This window comes from Raphanus sativus, chromosome 6 (genome assembly GCF_000801105.2).
Source record: "Raphanus sativus cultivar WK10039 chromosome 6, ASM80110v3, whole genome shotgun sequence".
NCBI lineage: Eukaryota > Viridiplantae > Streptophyta > Magnoliopsida > Brassicales > Brassicaceae > Raphanus > Raphanus sativus.
The window spans coordinates 38,199,936-38,217,147 of record NC_079516.1 but is presented as its reverse complement, the minus strand read 5'-3'; the positions used below and the strand labels follow the sequence as shown (position 1 = coordinate 38,217,147).

At 36.2% G+C, this 17,212-nt stretch overlaps 5 protein-coding genes across 8 annotated transcripts; 2 read left to right on the top strand and 3 right to left on the bottom strand.

The window, feature by feature from the left end:
- Window positions 1–1,410, bottom strand: LOC108839089 (40S ribosomal protein S12-2). The gene is made up of 5 exons (XM_018611925.2): window positions 1,338–1,410; window positions 1,149–1,206; window positions 471–771; window positions 312–377; window positions 1–202 (listed from the first exon to the last, which is right to left on the bottom strand). Exons 2-5 carry the CDS (start codon window positions 1,154–1,156, stop codon window positions 143–145), a joined length of 435 nt encoding a protein of 144 aa, XP_018467427.1. The 5' UTR covers window positions 1,157–1,206; window positions 1,338–1,410; the 3' UTR covers window positions 1–142.
- A 3,654-nt stretch (window positions 1,411–5,064) lies between these two features.
- On the top strand, window positions 5,065–6,841 carry LOC130496355 (probable inactive beta-glucosidase 25). Of its 2 annotated transcripts, none has more exons than XM_056988373.1 (7): window positions 5,065–5,206; window positions 5,300–5,432; window positions 5,641–5,699; window positions 5,796–5,890; window positions 6,013–6,115; window positions 6,204–6,310; window positions 6,405–6,841. In XM_056988373.1, exons 4-7 carry the CDS (start codon window positions 5,831–5,833, stop codon window positions 6,492–6,494), a joined length of 360 nt encoding a protein of 119 aa, XP_056844353.1. In that variant the 5' UTR covers window positions 5,065–5,206; window positions 5,300–5,432; window positions 5,641–5,699; window positions 5,796–5,830; the 3' UTR covers window positions 6,495–6,841. The 2 variants fall into 2 exon arrangements, with proteins under 2 accessions (XP_056844353.1, XP_056844354.1); XM_056988374.1 differs by having other exon boundaries at window positions 6,393–6,841.
- Window positions 6,842–8,093: 1,252 nt separating this feature from the next.
- LOC108809591 (factor of DNA methylation 1-like) lies at window positions 8,094–11,173 on the bottom strand. 2 transcript variants are annotated; one of them, XM_056989096.1, is made up of 7 exons: window positions 10,127–11,173; window positions 9,857–10,038; window positions 9,662–9,751; window positions 9,266–9,553; window positions 8,959–9,174; window positions 8,493–8,753; window positions 8,094–8,264 (listed from the first exon to the last, which is right to left on the bottom strand). In XM_056989096.1, the coding sequence occupies exons 1-6, from the start codon at window positions 11,055–11,057 to the stop codon at window positions 8,532–8,534; spliced, it is 1,929 nt and encodes a 642-aa protein (XP_056845076.1). In that variant the 5' UTR covers window positions 11,058–11,173; the 3' UTR covers window positions 8,094–8,264; window positions 8,493–8,531. The 2 variants fall into 2 exon arrangements, with proteins under 2 accessions (XP_056845076.1, XP_056845075.1); XM_056989095.1 differs by lacking the exon at window positions 8,094–8,264 and having other exon boundaries at window positions 8,309–8,753.
- A 239-nt stretch (window positions 11,174–11,412) lies between these two features.
- Window positions 11,413–12,933, top strand: LOC108805859 (Golgi SNAP receptor complex member 1-1). Its single transcript, XM_018577831.2, has 5 exons — window positions 11,413–11,610; window positions 11,790–12,029; window positions 12,122–12,289; window positions 12,431–12,544; window positions 12,625–12,933. Exons 1-5 carry the CDS (start codon window positions 11,572–11,574, stop codon window positions 12,736–12,738), a joined length of 675 nt encoding a protein of 224 aa, XP_018433333.1. The 5' UTR covers window positions 11,413–11,571; the 3' UTR covers window positions 12,739–12,933.
- Window positions 12,934–13,402: 469 nt separating this feature from the next.
- LOC108805848 (uncharacterized) lies at window positions 13,403–15,474 on the bottom strand. 2 transcript variants are annotated; one of them, XM_056989097.1, is made up of 11 exons: window positions 15,319–15,474; window positions 15,165–15,237; window positions 14,843–14,930; window positions 14,733–14,748; window positions 14,564–14,635; window positions 14,395–14,478; window positions 14,238–14,298; window positions 14,032–14,138; window positions 13,879–13,944; window positions 13,664–13,802; window positions 13,403–13,556 (listed from the first exon to the last, which is right to left on the bottom strand). In XM_056989097.1, the coding sequence occupies exons 2-10, from the start codon at window positions 15,235–15,237 to the stop codon at window positions 13,707–13,709; spliced, it is 663 nt and encodes a 220-aa protein (XP_056845077.1). In that variant the 5' UTR covers window positions 15,319–15,474; the 3' UTR covers window positions 13,403–13,556; window positions 13,664–13,706. The 2 variants fall into 2 exon arrangements, with proteins under 2 accessions (XP_056845077.1, XP_018433313.1); XM_018577811.2 differs by having other exon boundaries at window positions 14,564–14,600; window positions 14,674–14,748; window positions 15,319–15,472.
- Window positions 15,475–17,212: the final 1,738 nt, after the last annotated feature.

Sequence of the window (17,212 nt, the reverse complement as noted above, 5' to 3'; positions counted from 1 at the left end):
TTGGGCTTTGGAAGAGTAGAATATAGATAACAGCAAAACTTGATCATGTTCCAAACAAATCTCAGAGAGGTGTCTGCTAAAATATCAAAACCAAGATAAAACAGCATTGAGATGGAAAAACATTGGAGAATGCTTCTTAAACTTAGTTAGATTCAATGTGCTTCTTGACGATATTGAGGGCAGTTGTATCCTCACCGTAGTCCTGAAACAGTAGCCCAAGAAAATACAGAAACGCATTAAGTAAATGACCCAAGTTAATTCAAAGAAGTAAAGATTCCTCATAGACATGGATTGAGACGTAAATACAATACCTTGACTACAAGGCATGAGCAACCAACAACCTTCCTGGCATTACCCTCAGAGTCAATCTTGCAGAGCTGCAACAACATCAAGTTTCAGCAAGGGAGCTTTTGTAATTAAGCTATGTAAATGGAGAGAGTGAGTAGATTAAGATAAACTGAAGTACTTACACCAGCCCACTCGCCGAGGGTCTTGGCGCTTGGAACAGTAAGCAAGTTGATGCTGTGATCAGCGCAGAGAGCCTTAACAAGCTTGACGTAGTCAGGCTGGTTGCAGTCTTCAGCCAAGACACAGAGCTGAGCAACACGCTTCTCAATAAGCTTAGCGCTCTCATGGAGACCACGGACAACACCGCCATGAGCACGAGCTTTCCTTAGAGTCAACTCCAATGCAGTCAACAGGTCCATGTCCTCTGGGATTGCCGCTGGCTCAGCAACGGGAGGAACAACAACGGGAGCAGCAGCCTCATCACTGAAATAATAAAAAAATAGTAAGTATTCAGACAAACAGAAAGCATATAATGTAAATGGCCAGTTCCAACTATAAAGACAAGAAGTTTAATTCGAACATTGAAAATGATAATCATACAAGAAGTTTTTGAACAATAAAAATATAGTCCATCTCTAATTCAAGTAAGATGATCCAACTATCGACAGCAATCAAGAACAATGACATTAACACATTTGATTCAAAATATTGAGATACAAAAAAAAAATCAACCGCGAGAACAAGTCCTAGTAAAAAAAGATTTAAGAGATAATGATCAGATAGAAGTTAGCTAATTAACACTGAACTGATTCCGTAGATTAGAAAATGCAGCGTATCCAAATCAGCAAAAAGAAGCTTACCCTGACATGTTGTGTCTTTAAATGCTTTTAACTTCCGAAATAAAAACTTTGTTGTTCTCTGCCAATATAAACCAAAACAAGATCAGTCTTATAACAATCATCGTATAATACTACTGAGGCGTAGAACATGATAAAGACTACATGTTCGGATCTAAAGTGTTCGAGGAGCTTAACGAAAAAGAGACAAACCTCAGAGATGATGACGGCTGCAGCGGAAAGGATGAGGAAGAAATTGGGAAACAAGTTATATGCTACTTACTTGAAACCCTAATTTCACCAGAATTACATCTTAACAGATCGTTGCGGACCCAGGCCCACGTATTTGGGCTTCTACCGGCCCATTTAAATGGGTTTTTTCTTATTATTATTGTTTCACTATTTAACAGTTTCTGCCTTTCTGGTTGGTCTTCGAGACTGTGTCAACACCTTGGTATAGCAGAACTGATAGACATATGAATGCTTTTTTTATGATTCTTGTGTATCATACTCAGTTTCGAGCACTTATTCGTAGTGCAAATAGCTTAACCATATAAAATGCAACAAAAAAAAAATTCAAGAATCAACCGAAAACTAAAAAACAAAACAGAGAGAGATCATAAACTATTTTAATAGTTTTTTTTTGCTGAGGTTTATTAACAATTCCCTATCCATACAAAACACCACAATAGTTATCCATGCAGTGCGTGTCTTTCATCTTTCATGAACACACGCTCCGTCACCTAACTATCCGACCCTCTTGATGCGACAAAGAGAAAGTCTACAACTGTTAGAAAAATTTACACTCCAAGACACATTATGATTTTGTAATAACACTATGGGACACATTTTGCTTTTGACACATTTTTTTCATGTGCTTTGTCACTTTTACCCTTTTGAATATATCTTATTAAAACAGAAATATTATATTGGATCTAACATTTATTTTGTAAGTTTTTAAATTAAATACACATTTATACTTTATAGTTCATTATTTTACATTTTATGAAATTATGACGTTTCTACAAAATTTTAAAAATAAAATGATAGATATAACATAACTAAGATTAATTATTGTATTGTTTGGAAACATTGATAGTAGTATATAAAATATATTGTTTGGAAACATTGATAGTAGTATAAGAAATAAATATATTGTTTGGAAACATAGATAGTAGTATAAAGAAAGAAATATTAATAATTTAATGTAAGTTTAACTATAAACCCGAGACTAACCGGTATAATTACAATCGGGTTGAATTTAAAAACACTGATTTAAATGCAAAAATATTTTAAATACACACTTTTAAAAATTACCAAAATATTTGTTAAGTTATTAGTGAAATTTTTCATCGTAAAATATTCCGCGCTTCCAAAGGGCGGATCAAGACCAATCAAAATGCCATGTAGATAATTAAATAAAAAATATAAAATTATAAACAAATAATTTAAAAAGGAAATAACGTTAATTTTAATAACATTAACTAAATACTAAACCCTAAATTTAAATTCTAAACCAAAACCTATACCCTAAACCCAAATCTTATACCCTAAACCCAAACCATATATCCAAAACTCAAATTCTAAACCCTAAATCCAAACGCTATACCCTAAACCCATTCTATATCATATACCCTAAACTCAAATCATATACCCTAAACCCAAACTATATACCCTAAACCCAAACCATATATCATAAACCCAAATCTTATTCCCTAAACCCAAATCGTAAATCCTAAAGCTAAATTCTTAAGTTTAGGGTTTGGGTTTAAGGTGTAGAATTTAGGTTTAAGATATACATTTTGAGTTTAGGGTATAGGATTTGGGTTTAGGGTATAGGATTTGGGTTTAGGGTATAGGATTTGGGTTTAGGGTATAGGATATATGATCGATTTAGAGTATAGGGTTTGTATTTAAGGTTTATGGTTTGGGTTTAAGGTTTAGAATTTGAGTTTAGGGTATATGGTTTGGGTTTAGGGTATAAAATTTGGATTTAGGGTATATATTTGAGTTTAGAATTTATGATTTAGGGTTTAGGGTTTAGTTTGCATCATTAAAATTGATTTTATTTTTCTTTTTAACTATTTTTTAATAATTTAATATTTTTATTTAATTATCTACATGACATTTTGATTGGATTTAAGGGGAGTGGTGAATTTAAAGGTTCACCATAGGGGGCAGGGGGCGCAGAGATACCAGAAGAATGATTCATTTGTTTGGATAAAAATGGTAGTGATGGGGAGGAAAAAAATTTGGGGAATTCAATGTGTGAAATGCAAATAGGGTGAGTTTGGTGGATAAAAATGCAATTATTCAATATTATATATCAAATTTAGTTACCATAATACAAAATAATAACAAATAAAATATATTGAGGAAAACCAAAATACATTTGGAAAAGACATAAAACTGATGTCGTATATATGCTCTAGACCAAACCGGTTTCTGCCAAAGTTTTCAATATAGGTATTGTTGTCAAATCACATACTACACGACAAGAGAAAGTATGCTACTAGCAAAATGTGTCTCAGAATGTAAATAAAAAACAAAAGGTGGCCTATTATGTAACTAACTACACGCAACTTAATCCCTAATTTGATCTTTTATTATTAGTTCGACAAAATTTAGTTCCTAGGGCTCTCCTTCCTATTATAAGAAGAAACCTAAAGATCACAAAATGATTTACTGCTTGAATATTATTATTTTGAATCTAAAGGCCAAACTAACTTTAGCCTGCCAAACCCACAAACCTATACGGCTATATTGTATATGCTCAAATCATAAATGAATATAGAACTTGAACCAAAAGCACCAAAACATAACATTACTAACGCAAACATTTGCTAATTGGCTGTTCGAAATCATATATATAATGAGGGACTTTTCTCTCTTTAGAGAGTGTCCACGTCGGATGTTTTTTAATGCCTGCGGGTCCCGCGTAATTTCCGCATTTGGTCCAAAAGATTTCGCGTTTGGTTTAGTCTGATTTGGGTTTTCTATGTTCGGTTAGATTACTAAAGAACAAAACTTAGCTTCACCCCTTAAGGTGAACCTCTACATTCACCCACCAATAGAAATTAGTTACTTGAGATTTGATATCTTTTAAAAAAGGAAACCAAGTAATAAAAATTTAATGAACTAAAATTATGTTTTTGGATAAATAAAAAATAGTAGCAATTATAAAAAATATAACTTTTTAATATTGATAATTCCGTCAGAAAATATTAAACCCTAAATACTAAACCCTAAACCTTAAATTCTAAATACTAAACCCTAAACCCTTGGGGAAAGCCTGAACCCTTGGAAAAATCCTATACCCTAAATCGTTAATCTTAAACCCTAAACCCTAAACCCGTAATCATAAATCATAATATTAAACCCTAAATTCTAAACACGAACCCCTAAACCCTAAACTCTTTGAAAATATTAAATCATAAACCCTTAATCCTAAACCATAAACCATTTTGGAATTTAGGATTTAGGGTTTATTATCAGAGGTTATGATTTAGGGTTTAGAAATTAGGATTTAGTTTATAATTTAAGGTTTGGTTTAAATTTAAGGATTTAGGATATAGAATTTGCCCAAGGGTTCAGGCTTTTCTCAAGGGTTTAGTATTTAGAATTTAAGGTTTAGGGTTTAGTATTTAGGATTTAGGGTTTAGTATTTTCTGACGGATTTATTAATATTAAAAAGTTATATTTTTTTGATAATTGGTACTATTTTTATTTATCTAAAAACATAATTTTATTTCATTAAATTTTTATTAATTGGTTTCCTTTTTTAAGAGATATCAAATCTCAATTAACTAATTCCTATTGGTGGGTGAATGTAGAGATTCACCTTAGGGGGTGAAGCTAAGTTTTGTTCATTATTAAACTATTAGGGCTTTATAGTTGTTTTTTTCTTCCCTACTTCATCTTCGCCGTTTCCTCAGAACCAATGACTTCTCCTCCCATCTCTTTACCTCCCCTTTTCCTCAGAACCACTGTCCGTTAATCTTTTCTGTCTCTCTCTCTCTCTCTCTCTCTCTCTGGTTAATTTCGGCAATCACCATGTCAAACCAACCTAAATCTTTCAACTGGTAACAAAGTTTCGAAGTTTCTTATCAAGATTAGGGCTTATAGTTGATCTCTCCTCTAATAAGCTGGTTTTGACTCATGGGGTTTTGTTACAGGAAGTCGAAGAAGGATATCAGTACTTCTATCCTTGAGAGGAAGAAGTCTCCTTATCCGCTTATTGTCGTTTCTCTCCATCACTCCACCATGGAAAACGTTCCAGATTTTCTGGGCGATGCAAATCTCATCCAGGTTTGTTTTTTCTCTGAATCACTGGAATCTGAGATTGAATGTTGGTTTCAATTATTACCAAATTAGAATTTTTTCTTGATCGATGAATTGTTACGTGATTGCACGCTTCTCTCTTGATTTGTTGCTGAATTGTTATTATCTTTGTAAATGTATTGAGTTAGGGTCTACTTATCATGTCATTTAAAATGATCTTCTTCTCGCTTTGCAGGGTAAGAAAAGGAAGGACACTGTCACTCGAACCTCTAGCTTCGAGTCCACTAGCTCCATGTAACTCCCTTTCTAATCAATGTGCTTGTATTGTGTTCTTTCGTTATGTTCAAACTGCATAAGTTGTGACTAACAGTGTGCTATTTTCGGTGCCAGTCAATGGAGAACAATGAAGAAAAAACAAAGAAGAAATGAAACAAAGATCAAGAAGAGATCCATCTGAAATATCAACTGAACCGATAGACGATAAGGTAATATTGTTGCAACGTTCTCTCAGTATGAGCCTGTGAGCTGGAGAGATTATTTCTCTTTGTTTTACTCGCTTTAGAGCTTTTTCTGGAGACTAATTCTCATGTATCTGATTATGTTTCAGCCGGCTACTGCCAAATATCCAGTGTGTGCTGATGGATTAAGAAAAGTTTTGAAATACATCAAAGAGTACAATAAGTACCGAGAGATCATGGTCACTGAGAATGGTAAGCCATTGGCTATTTTCTCTCCGTTTTGAACTTGGAATCTGTTACCTTAGATTGATCTGAGTGGGGAAACTCATTGCATTTGCAGGGTACAAGGAGACACTTGGAGAGAAAGATGTACTGCCGGATGCGCTTAGCGACAGTAACAGGAAGTATTACCATGAGACATCTCATGGCATTACATGGAGCAGTCTGGTGAGTTTTTCTTCCATAGTTTCCATCAAGACTCTGTTCGCATGGTCAATTTTAATTATATGCATCAATAACATCAATGTAGCTATGGTAGCAGGGAGGTAATGACTATCCGGGGGATGACATGTCCGGCGCTCAGAGTGTTACGAGAAGCTCTCTAATGTCGTCCAGAATGGTGTTCCATTGAACAACAACCGATGCGATTCTGGACACTGACTGCACCACCGCTAGAAGGTCCAACTGTGGCAGACGTAAGCTCTGTGGAGGATTGTACTTGAACAATTGATGATGATGATGATGGGTCTGCTACACATTATGAAGACCCACCAGCATTTTTAATGTTTAAAATTTGAGTGGATAACTGTGTCGTCCATTTCGTATTTCCAAACCCTATGTTATTTGTGTTTAGTCGTTCTTTTGGTTGAGGGTTAAGAATAAAACATTAGTTTTAACCATATGTTTAATCTAAATCAATTTCATGATTTTCTATATCTTGACATTGTCATCCATGTAATTGATATGGTCTTTAATATACTATGGCTTTTGTTCCTCTGCTGATTTGAGCTTAAGTTGGTGAATAACAGACTTCAAGAGATAACATGTTTACAATTCTCAAATGGTATAAACTATCACTCACAGTGGCCAACAAAGGCAAATCAAATCCAGACGTTTTTTGGGAACAAATAATATGGGGTCAGTTGCGAGGCAGGAAGCATTTGCGAAACCGTAAAGAGTAGTTAGTATTGTATTCAAATCAAAACTTTGGTAAGTGGTACGAAGACCAATCAAACACACACAAAATATATACAGACTCTTATGAATTGAGCTTAAAAGCCCAAAATCTTTACGACCCAAAAATTAGTATTTCGTGGGAAAATATTTTAGTACATTTTAAACCTGTTAAGACCTGAAAATCACTACAACTCCCGAATGAGATTTGTATTCCACTTCTTAAAAACTTTTTCCAAAATGTGTGTTATCAAAAACAAGTTACTGAAGAATAAAAGTTACCACGATAAAAAAAAACAAATAACAACCAAATTTGGGATATTGATCATTATTTGAAAACTCAACATCAAATACACCCCATTAAGGCACTCACTATAGTACGCTGCTACAACAACAAAAACATACATACTTGAAACATATTCAATAACCACAATTGATCACTCTACCTCAACCCTATTAAAATACTAATCTTAGCAAATCAAAGACCAGGACAAAGTTATATAAAGCAACACCTACGTCCTCGACCCCGCAACACAATGAAGCATAACCCAACTACAATCCAAAATTGAGATTTACGACGCCTAGACGTTTGACCTCTTTACATGCATTTACGAACATTTAGATATTATATACCTTCACCTGACCATTTTATTGAGTTCAACATCATTTATAAACAAAGTGATTATACACTTTCAATTAGTCTGCCAAATTGAAAATCAGGAAAGTCCTAATAAAAAAACCCATAAAGTTGGAACATAAACGACCTTACAATTAAACTATAAATTACAAAAAGGAGACTCTTACATCATCATCTAATCAATTATAAGAAAGACCAATAATTCATACACCATGTACTAAAAACTAAAACAACCTAACTTATCTTCCCATTAAGGAATCCATCGCAGCAACATATACACACGGCGTAATTGTTTCAAAAGTCAGCATTTCATGCAAGCTTTTTAGACGTCTAAGGAACTGTTTCTTTCTAAAGATCTCAGGCTCTCTCACCAATGGTTAGAGAATTACATGAATCATTTTCAACGACCCCGCGCTTGCGCGGAGCTCCGCCCCTAGTCTTTTAAAGACGCAAGTTATAGAGCTAAATCTGGTGGGTTACATAGAGCATATAAGTATCTTAATTATTTTACATCACTTGAGCTCCTTGATTCTAAGTTATATTTTAAAAAGACTTAAACTTTACCCCATTCCTTCTACTTCCTCCTCCATCCTGCAACCAAAAAGTACAAGACCATTGGATTCTTCAGACCAAATCAGAATTAGACTTCTTCAACCATATTTAACAAATGAGATCATGTCGCTGCTCTAATTTGTTACAAGAAATTTTTCAAACTTCACCATTATAAACCCTTCTACAAGGTTCTCACTTCTCAGCTTATGGACTGTATTGTTAATTTTAACCCACCACATACCATTTGCAAGCTAAATAAATAGAGACCTGCGTCAACTGAGTGATAGGACTATGCCTTCATGTTCTTTAGCGTTTCACAGGTTTCATATCGTTGAAAATGAAACTAATCACTTCCTTCAATGTTGCTTTCCTTCCTGCTTCGAAATTCCAAAGTTCTGGGGTGCTGTATCGACCACTTGCATTATACTCATTCACTTCCTCCAGAGCTGTTTTAACAGCGTTGTGCACCTCTTCTCCCCACTCGCCTTTAAGCTTCTTCAGCTTCTCATCCTCTTCGTCTACCACTTCCTGTAACCCGTAACCATCCAACACCAATTACTGCTAACTTACAAAACAGTTATGCCAAACATATGGATAAAAGTACCAACGTTCACAGAATCACTGGTTTCTCCTATATATATTTCACTCTGTGGCTCATAAAGGGTAAAAAGTAAAAGAATCTTTTAAAGCCATCATTGCGTCAGATGGGAGGAGACAGTGGGAAAGAACATACCTTTGCTTTGTCCCCGGTTCCTTCAACTTTGAACGGTTGCCATGTTGAATCCTTGATGTTCTTTTGCCATGTGGAGCAAAGGGTGACACCTTCAACCATGGCTTCATCTGCAGAATATCTCTTCTTGCAAGCGTTCAAGAAGGGCTCCAAGTTCTCAAGTTCTCCCATCCTCTTTACCTCGATTTCAGATTCCGCACCCAACCGCCCTGTCAAACGCTGAAGAAAAGATAATTCAGAGCTTAAACAACATAGGTCTGAATGGTAACTGTATCAGTAACAGTTAAATTAAACATTAGATAATATGTACCGCAATTAATGTTTTCCGCGCTGCTTGAATCTCAAAATTGCTTTGACGTTCTTTTGTCATGAGGTCCGAGTTCATCTGCTCTAGCTGTTCTAAGTCAGTCTTCTTGTCCTCCAGTTCATCATTCATCTCCTTCATTTTCTGCTTGACCGCCTCATCATCAGCATCCCCCAAATGCTTCATCACTTGTAACTTGCCTTTCAGCTCTTGGATCTCCATTTCCAGTGTCTGTTTGGTGTCCAGATGTTTCTCAAGCTCAAGGATCTTGATCATAGCCTCTTCCTTTTGCCTCTGGATTTTAACAACGAGAAAATTTCAAACTCAAGACACAAACGAGGGAAGGTTTTTTCTCCCCTCTTTGGCTTTAAATTGTTATACAGTTTGTACTAGTAAATATACCTTATGCTCTTCTACAAGTCTCAAAACGCTCTCGTCAGCCTTTTCCTGCTCATGGGAGGCTAACTGGAGGGAAATGTTCATAGCATCATTCTGCCAAACCAAGAAGATACAAATGATTGTTAGTAGCTCGGAAAATATTGATTTACATATTCACAGACGGATTGTTTCACTTTCATGTGTATGATACTGACTTACCTTTTTCTTCTCTTCATCAAGCTTTTGTCTTTCCAGCTCAGTTAGTGCTTCCTTCTTTTCCAACTCTTTGGACCAACTCTGCAGTCTCAGCATCTTAGCCTCCAGTTCATTACTCAGCCTCTCTTTATCTTCTAGGATCTTCTGAATACTGCAAATCGACATCTGGTGCATCTTCTTTGTTTCTGAAATAAAAATAAGAAACGATTGTCAGATACACTAAAACATGCTCTAGGTGAATCATAAAACATATTAGTTTTGCAGTTAAAACACCTTCTGCATAAGCTTTGTCCAAGTTTTTTTTCTCGTCCAGGACCCTCTTCAGTGACTCTGCCGTCTCGTTGTAACTGTACTGAACCTTGTTCAGATCTTCATTTGTCATAGCAATCATACTCGAAAGTTCATCGAGAACGATGTTCCTATCCTGCGCTTTTTCTTGAGAAATATCTGAAACTGTTCTCAGCTTTCCCTCCTTGGAGAGGTACTCACCTATTGGCCCTCCAGAGTTATAGTCCTCCGCACGTGCACACCAACCATAGGCCTTGGACTCGGAAATAGAATCTCCCCTCTTCTCTGTCCACTCTTTTTTGCTGCAGCCTTCCCTCTCAAACTCCTTCTCAAGCTCCGTTGCACACGCAAACCCGCTCCAGTCGCTGTTAAACTTAGCAACAACCCCGACAACGGAACCTCGTTCGACCCAAAAGACATTCACACCAACAGGCTTGAACCTAGAGAGACGCTTCAACCAATAACCAGAATCAAGCAGAGCCTCCTTGTCGTCACCATCAGTTTCTTTCAAAGGATTCATCATCACAACCCCCATCCAAGGCCAGACGTAAACATCACCAGGCTTTGGTTCCGTCTCGTTTAACAGAGGAAGTGGAGGGCGTGGAAGAAGACCTTCTTCCGCAGCATCACCGGCAAGCTCGTTCTCCAAGTACTTAGCCAAGGCGAGATGATTAGCCTTGTGTTTAGCGCTTCTGGTGACGGATCCTATGGAAACCCCGGAAGCATGTGCGATCAGCTCCTTGTACTTGTAGTCTTGCTTCTTCTTGCCTGAACAAAAGGGGCATCTCAGCGTTCCGTTCACCTTCACCTTGTACTGCCCTGTCTGCAGTTTCAGGTAGGGTTTCTCGGAATAGTCGTCGATCTCTGACTCGCTGATCTCGGACTCTTCATCGTGTGGAGGTGGAGGAACATCCATCGTGTCTTGCTTTTTACCTGAAACAGTTGAAGAAAAATCCCTGAGAAATCGAACCGCTTTCTTAGGAGAAGAGTAGAGAGCGTACTGAGGAATCCTGAGTAATACGAAAAGTTAGGGCTCAAAAATGAAGGGGGGAGGGGGTGTTAAAACTACGCCGTTTCGGAGCAGTAGTACCTGAAACTGGCGCCCATCTTGACTAACGTTGACTTTAATAATAATCTAATTCATCGACTATATCGTATACATGTGGGTCCACTGTCCAATGCATATATATATAAATAAGCTTAGTGTAGGGTGAAAAGCACTGGACCAGAGCCCCTAATCATCGCTAATCTCTGATTAATTACTGATTTACGCAAAACGGAACCTATTTGCCTCCGAACCAACAAACTCTCTTCCTTCTCTCCATCAGATCCCTTCTCCCTTCTCTCTCCTCATTGGATTTCATCTTTCAGGGAGTCCAAGGTCTGGTTACGAGGAGGAAGGGAGGAGGATCTGATTTCAATTGAACACCATGGACGTTCCTAGCTCTTGGGATGCTTTACGCAAACAGGTAACTTTATTGTGCTTTTTTTTTTATTCGAAGCTTCTGGGTAGCGACTTAATCGATAATCTTCTCTTGGGTTTCAATCGAATTGAGTGGCTATTTCTTATTGGGCCAATCTCAAAGATTGAGATTTTTAATTATAGTGGATCTAATGATTTGTGTTGGTCTGCATTTGGATTATACAGGCTAGAAAGATTGAAGCTCAGCTTGACGAGCAGATGCATTCGTATCGCAGACTTGTTTCGACCAAGGCTTTGATCAAGTCCGATGGTTCGGAGAGTGACCTTGAAGCTGGGATCGACTTACTGCTTAAGCAACTGCAACAGGTTAATGCCCAGATGCAAGCTTGGGTTTCTTCAGGTGGTTCAGAGATGGTCTCCCATACTTTAACTCGTCATCAGGAGATCCTTCAAGATCTCACACAGGTTTGGTTGTGTTGAAATGAATGTTAGACTAGTTTAAGGACTCGACCTCTGTTGTGGAATTTAGCCTTGTTCATGTTTTATTCAAAATGCAGGAGTTTTACCGACACCGATCAAGTCTTAGAGCAAAGCAAGAGCATGCTTCACTTCTTGAGGACTTTAGAGAATTTGATCGGACTAGGTTAGACTTGGAAGACGGGGATGGCTCTACGGAACAAGCCTTGCTCAAAGAAAATGTGGGAATCAACCGCAACACAGCGCAGGTAAATAAAATCCTACGCCAGTAATCTTTGTTAGACTCTACAGCTGTATCGTACGTTAAGCTCTGGGCTTTATCAGTTTAGTTGAAGACCACCATGGCTTATGTGATTGTGAAATGTCTATTGTAAATGAACGGTGCACAGATGGATGGTGTCATTTCACAAGCTCAGGCAACACTTGGTACACTCGTGTTTCAGCGTTCAACTTTTGGAGGCATCAACTCTAAGCTTAGCAATGTCACCAGCCGTCTACCCACGGTACAAAGAGCTCCCCTTTCTCTTTATTTGCAAACTTTTGGTGCGGATACCTCACTCTGCAATTCAAACCCACTATGCAGGTAAACACTATTCTGTCAGCGATAAAGAGGAAAAAGTCGATGGATACAATCATTCTTTCACTAGTTGCGGCTGTATGCACATTTCTCATATTGATCTACTGGTTAACCAAGTAAAAATTTGTCCTTTTTCTCAATTTATCTCACTCTGTTGAGCCACGTCTGGTTTTCCCATGATGTCAACTTGTTATGTGATCATCTGTGTCCTAGTAAAGAATCTAAAGGCAAAAAACTTAAATATTTTGTGTACAGCAAAACTTCATTCCTATCCTTGCAGTTTTGACCAGCTTATACAACCATCTGTTTCTTTCATCTTACACTGGATCTTTTGGCTCTTGTGGATTTGAGAATGATACAAACACAAATAAAATTCAAATAATAAATAACTAGGTATCCGCTATCTGTATCATGCACATCTTATGCTTAAGAATGTGACAAGGAGAACTCATGTCTCTAAGATGTTGCTATCACTGTCCTTGGAGATGTTGACGATGAAGGTAATTTGAAGCTTAGTATTGTCAGGGTCACTGCTTGTATACTTTGATGTTAGAATTGATCCATCAAACATGGTTGCTTCCGTCTTAATATATTTTCCTTCTCCCAATGTTTTCTTCTCAAGCTACACCACTGCTCCCCTGGGCAAACGGACCAAACCCAAACCCGTCCTCAGGCTGCGAATTGGTATGAAAACAAGTATCTGATGGCTATAATGGTCCGAATGTGTGTAGAAGAGAGAGACATCTGCTTTCATTCATTATACAGTAGTATTCAAAGACTTCCATTGGTTGCTAGAACTGAATATAATATTTCAAACGTAATGTATGTCCCTCTATTTGATCACATGTAACAAAAATCATATAATGTGTCTTTCTGAAGTTTGAAGGATGAGAACTCAAATAAAAACTGTGCTGAATCTGTTTGTTGGCCCAACGATCCTGCGATCCAAACAAATACACAGAGATTAGTCAGTCAACAACACAGAACTAAACCACAGACTAAAGAGGGTTCGAGCTTAAACTGTGTGCTTGAAAAGATTACTCACTCAAGTGATAGACATGAGGAGACTCGTAAAGATTTTCCGCTTTTCAAGCTTGCTTTTCACTAATCCACTCAACAAAACTGTCGAGAACCAATGGCCATGCAAGCTCTGGATTGTATTCCGTCATCTCCGGGAAACTTATCTGTATATGTTATGAACACGTCTAGTTAGCATATGAAACTGCCAAGCAGGAAACTAACAAGAATTAGGAAACGTACCTCATTGCAGAACCTGTAAAAGCCCATCCACTGATCCATGTTTATGACTTTGTAGTCATTTTGGATCTGTTAAAAAAAAGAACATATGATGATGAGATTGCAAATAAAACATTCAGGACATGAAGAGATAATATACTTTAAAGAGATGGAGACCTTTAAATACTCGACAAAGTAGTCAACTTGGGCACGGAATGTAGATCCCATAACAATATCGAGGAGTTGACATATAGTCTCTATGTCTATGCTCTTCTGTTTTTCCTCTGCATTGAATCAATAAACAAAGACCATACAAAACATTTGAAAGTGTGATATAGAAGCCATGAAATAAAAAAATGTCTAATGCCTGAAGATAATCTTACCTGTTAAGCAATAGCGGAAGGCATAAGCATAGAAATCTGCAAAATTTGTTTGCCTCCTGACCTTAAAGAGATTAAAAACAAGGAAGGCAAGCTTTAGCATGACTCAAGAGCTCAGAAGATGTCAATCAATATATGAACATCATATAAAACTTTGAACCTCTTTCTCAAGCTCGGGAAGGGCTTTCTTAAGTTTATTGATTGTGTCAGCTCTTAGAGCCTTAAGGCCTCTTCTCCACTCCTCCTACACAGATGCAGAGTGAGTTAATAATCAGAAATGATAAAGAAACCAAACTTAAACTCGAGTATCAAAGAGAAAGTGAACTTACCTGTGTAAAGTAACCTTGTTTCTCAGCTTTCATTTTCCTGCAATGTGAGAGGAGAGAGTATATATAACTTTGCTAAGAGAATGTATAAATAAGATTTTTTTAGTTAGTACCAAGCAAGCATCAAGATTCTGATATCAGTATGAGAAACTTCCAAGTTGGAGCATAGTACCTCTATTCCTTCAGGGCTGTTAATACCAAACATGAATGTTAGAAAAGCAAATGAGCTAGAGAACTAACTTGTACACTCAGAGCTTGAGAAGAAATAAACATATGACTTACTCAATGAGATTGGAAGAAGAATTGGCATATTGATTAAACAAATGATCTATTCGATCCATCTCTTTACTACTCGTCGCCTTACTTGAACCTGAACCCATCAACAACATAGAAGGTGGTGAATTCTTGGTTTCAAAGGTCAAGTACTGATTTTCAAAGTGTACAAATTAATATCAACTTTTGATCGGATCATTCATCAGCTCTCACATCACACATCAAAAATCAACTTTCAGCATAATTTACACATAAAACCCTAGAACGATCTGACTTCTAATAATGATGATCGAGAGAGAGGACTAAATAGGAGAAAGATAGAGAGAGAAACCTGAGCGAAAGAGATCCGTGGTGGCAGATGTGACTGAATCAGATTTCTTCTTCGATGCTGCAGAACGACGCATCTACAGAGAGAATCTCAGAATATAATTAGCAAAAAAAGAAGAAAAAGCAGAGAAAAGAGTAGAGAGAAGAAGAGGCATCACCACGAACGAGAAGTTTCTAGATGAGGAAGAAATCTGAGAGACAGACGAGACGAGACGAGGATTGCTACTACCGCAACCTTTTTATATGTATCTATCTATTTGTATAGTTATATACACACAATTTTTATTTATTCTTATGGGTTGGCTATTCACTTATGGACTAATTGGTAAGATAGCTTTTTGTGAGAGTGGAATTAAGAATCTATAACTATGATTTTAACATAATTTAGTGTCAGACCTTTTGGTCATATTTCAGCCGGTTTTATTCCTTCAAATAATAGATTACCAGTTGCAATCTATAAGATAAATGATGTGATGGTTTTCTGTGGGTGATAAACAAACACATGGTGATTCACAGCTAGAAACTAATTGTATTTATAACATATGATAGAAAAATATGCTGCGAAATGTGTGGATAATAATAAGGGCTAATTGGTGAGATAGCTTTTTGTGAGAGTGAAATGAAGAATCTAACTATGATTTTGACATAATTTAATGTCAGATTCTTTGGTCACATTCTAGCCGGTTTTGTCCCTTCAAATAATAGGTTGCCAGTTGCAAACTATAAAATAAATGACATGGTGGTTTTCTGTGGATGATAAACAAGAACATAGTGATTCACAGCTGGAAATTAATTGTATTTATAACATATGATAGAAAAATATGCTGCAAAATGTGTGGATAATAATAATATGTGGTACAGTCTAAATGTTAACGTAACGGAGAATTAACGAAACATGCATTGCTATTCTATATGACATAGTATTATAACTCAAGAAATAAAGTCAAATAGTATGGAAGTACGATAAGGTTTCCAAATGGCAACCTCGGACGTACATAAACTAACCCCTAGCAGCTAAGCACTAAACCCTACATGGAATTGTAAACCCTAATCCAATGTAACACTAAACTTCGACCATAAACTAATCAGTAAACCACATACGGTATATTCCATATTATTAAAATAGTATAGAACACTAACTCTATTTCAACCTCTAAAATCTAGATACTAAACTTTATTTCAATCCTACTCCAATCCATAAATACTAAACCCTAAATCTTAATCAGTAAATCCTAAACCTAAATATAAACCATTAACCCAAATATAAACTTTATACTCAAATAGAATTGAACAAAATATATAACATAGTACATAATAATGAAATTATAAAATGCCTATGATTGCATGAAAGAAGTTAATGTGGATTTCAACCATACTTCCTCATATTATAAATACTAAACCCTAAATTTTAATCATTAAACCCTAATCCAAATGAAAAATCCTAAATCCAAATATCAAAATATATTTCTAAACAAAACAGAATATTTTTTATTAATGGTTAAATAGAATAGAACAAGATAAAATGCCAGATATATTTATTTTATTTTTCCATACTTATTCATTTACATTCTACATGAAGCGTATATATAGAATAGACAAAGTGAAAATATTTTTGTAATCTAAAGACAATCTATCATCTTTCTCAAATATTACTATGCATATGGCTTCATAGAACATAGCAATGATTGCCACGTCAATTCCAATAGTCCAAAAACTAAATTATGTCAAATAATCACTAATCCCAATAAAGGAATATAAGTCTTAATCCAAAAAATGTTATTCCATTCTATGTATTTCAGATGACAGAGAAAGAGAAAATATGTTTTTTACAGAATAATTATGGATTATATAAGCATATGTGTGTGAATGGAAAAAAATGTGAAATAGGATAAGCCACGTTTTACTTTTGTGGGATTAATAATGATTGATTTTAATATTTTTTTGTTGCAGGTTGCACCGGTTGTGGAAGGGGGTATTACAGTATTTAGATGTATTTTTAACGGCATCTATAGGTCTGTTAGGGAAAATAGCTACCATGTGAATTAGCCTTTT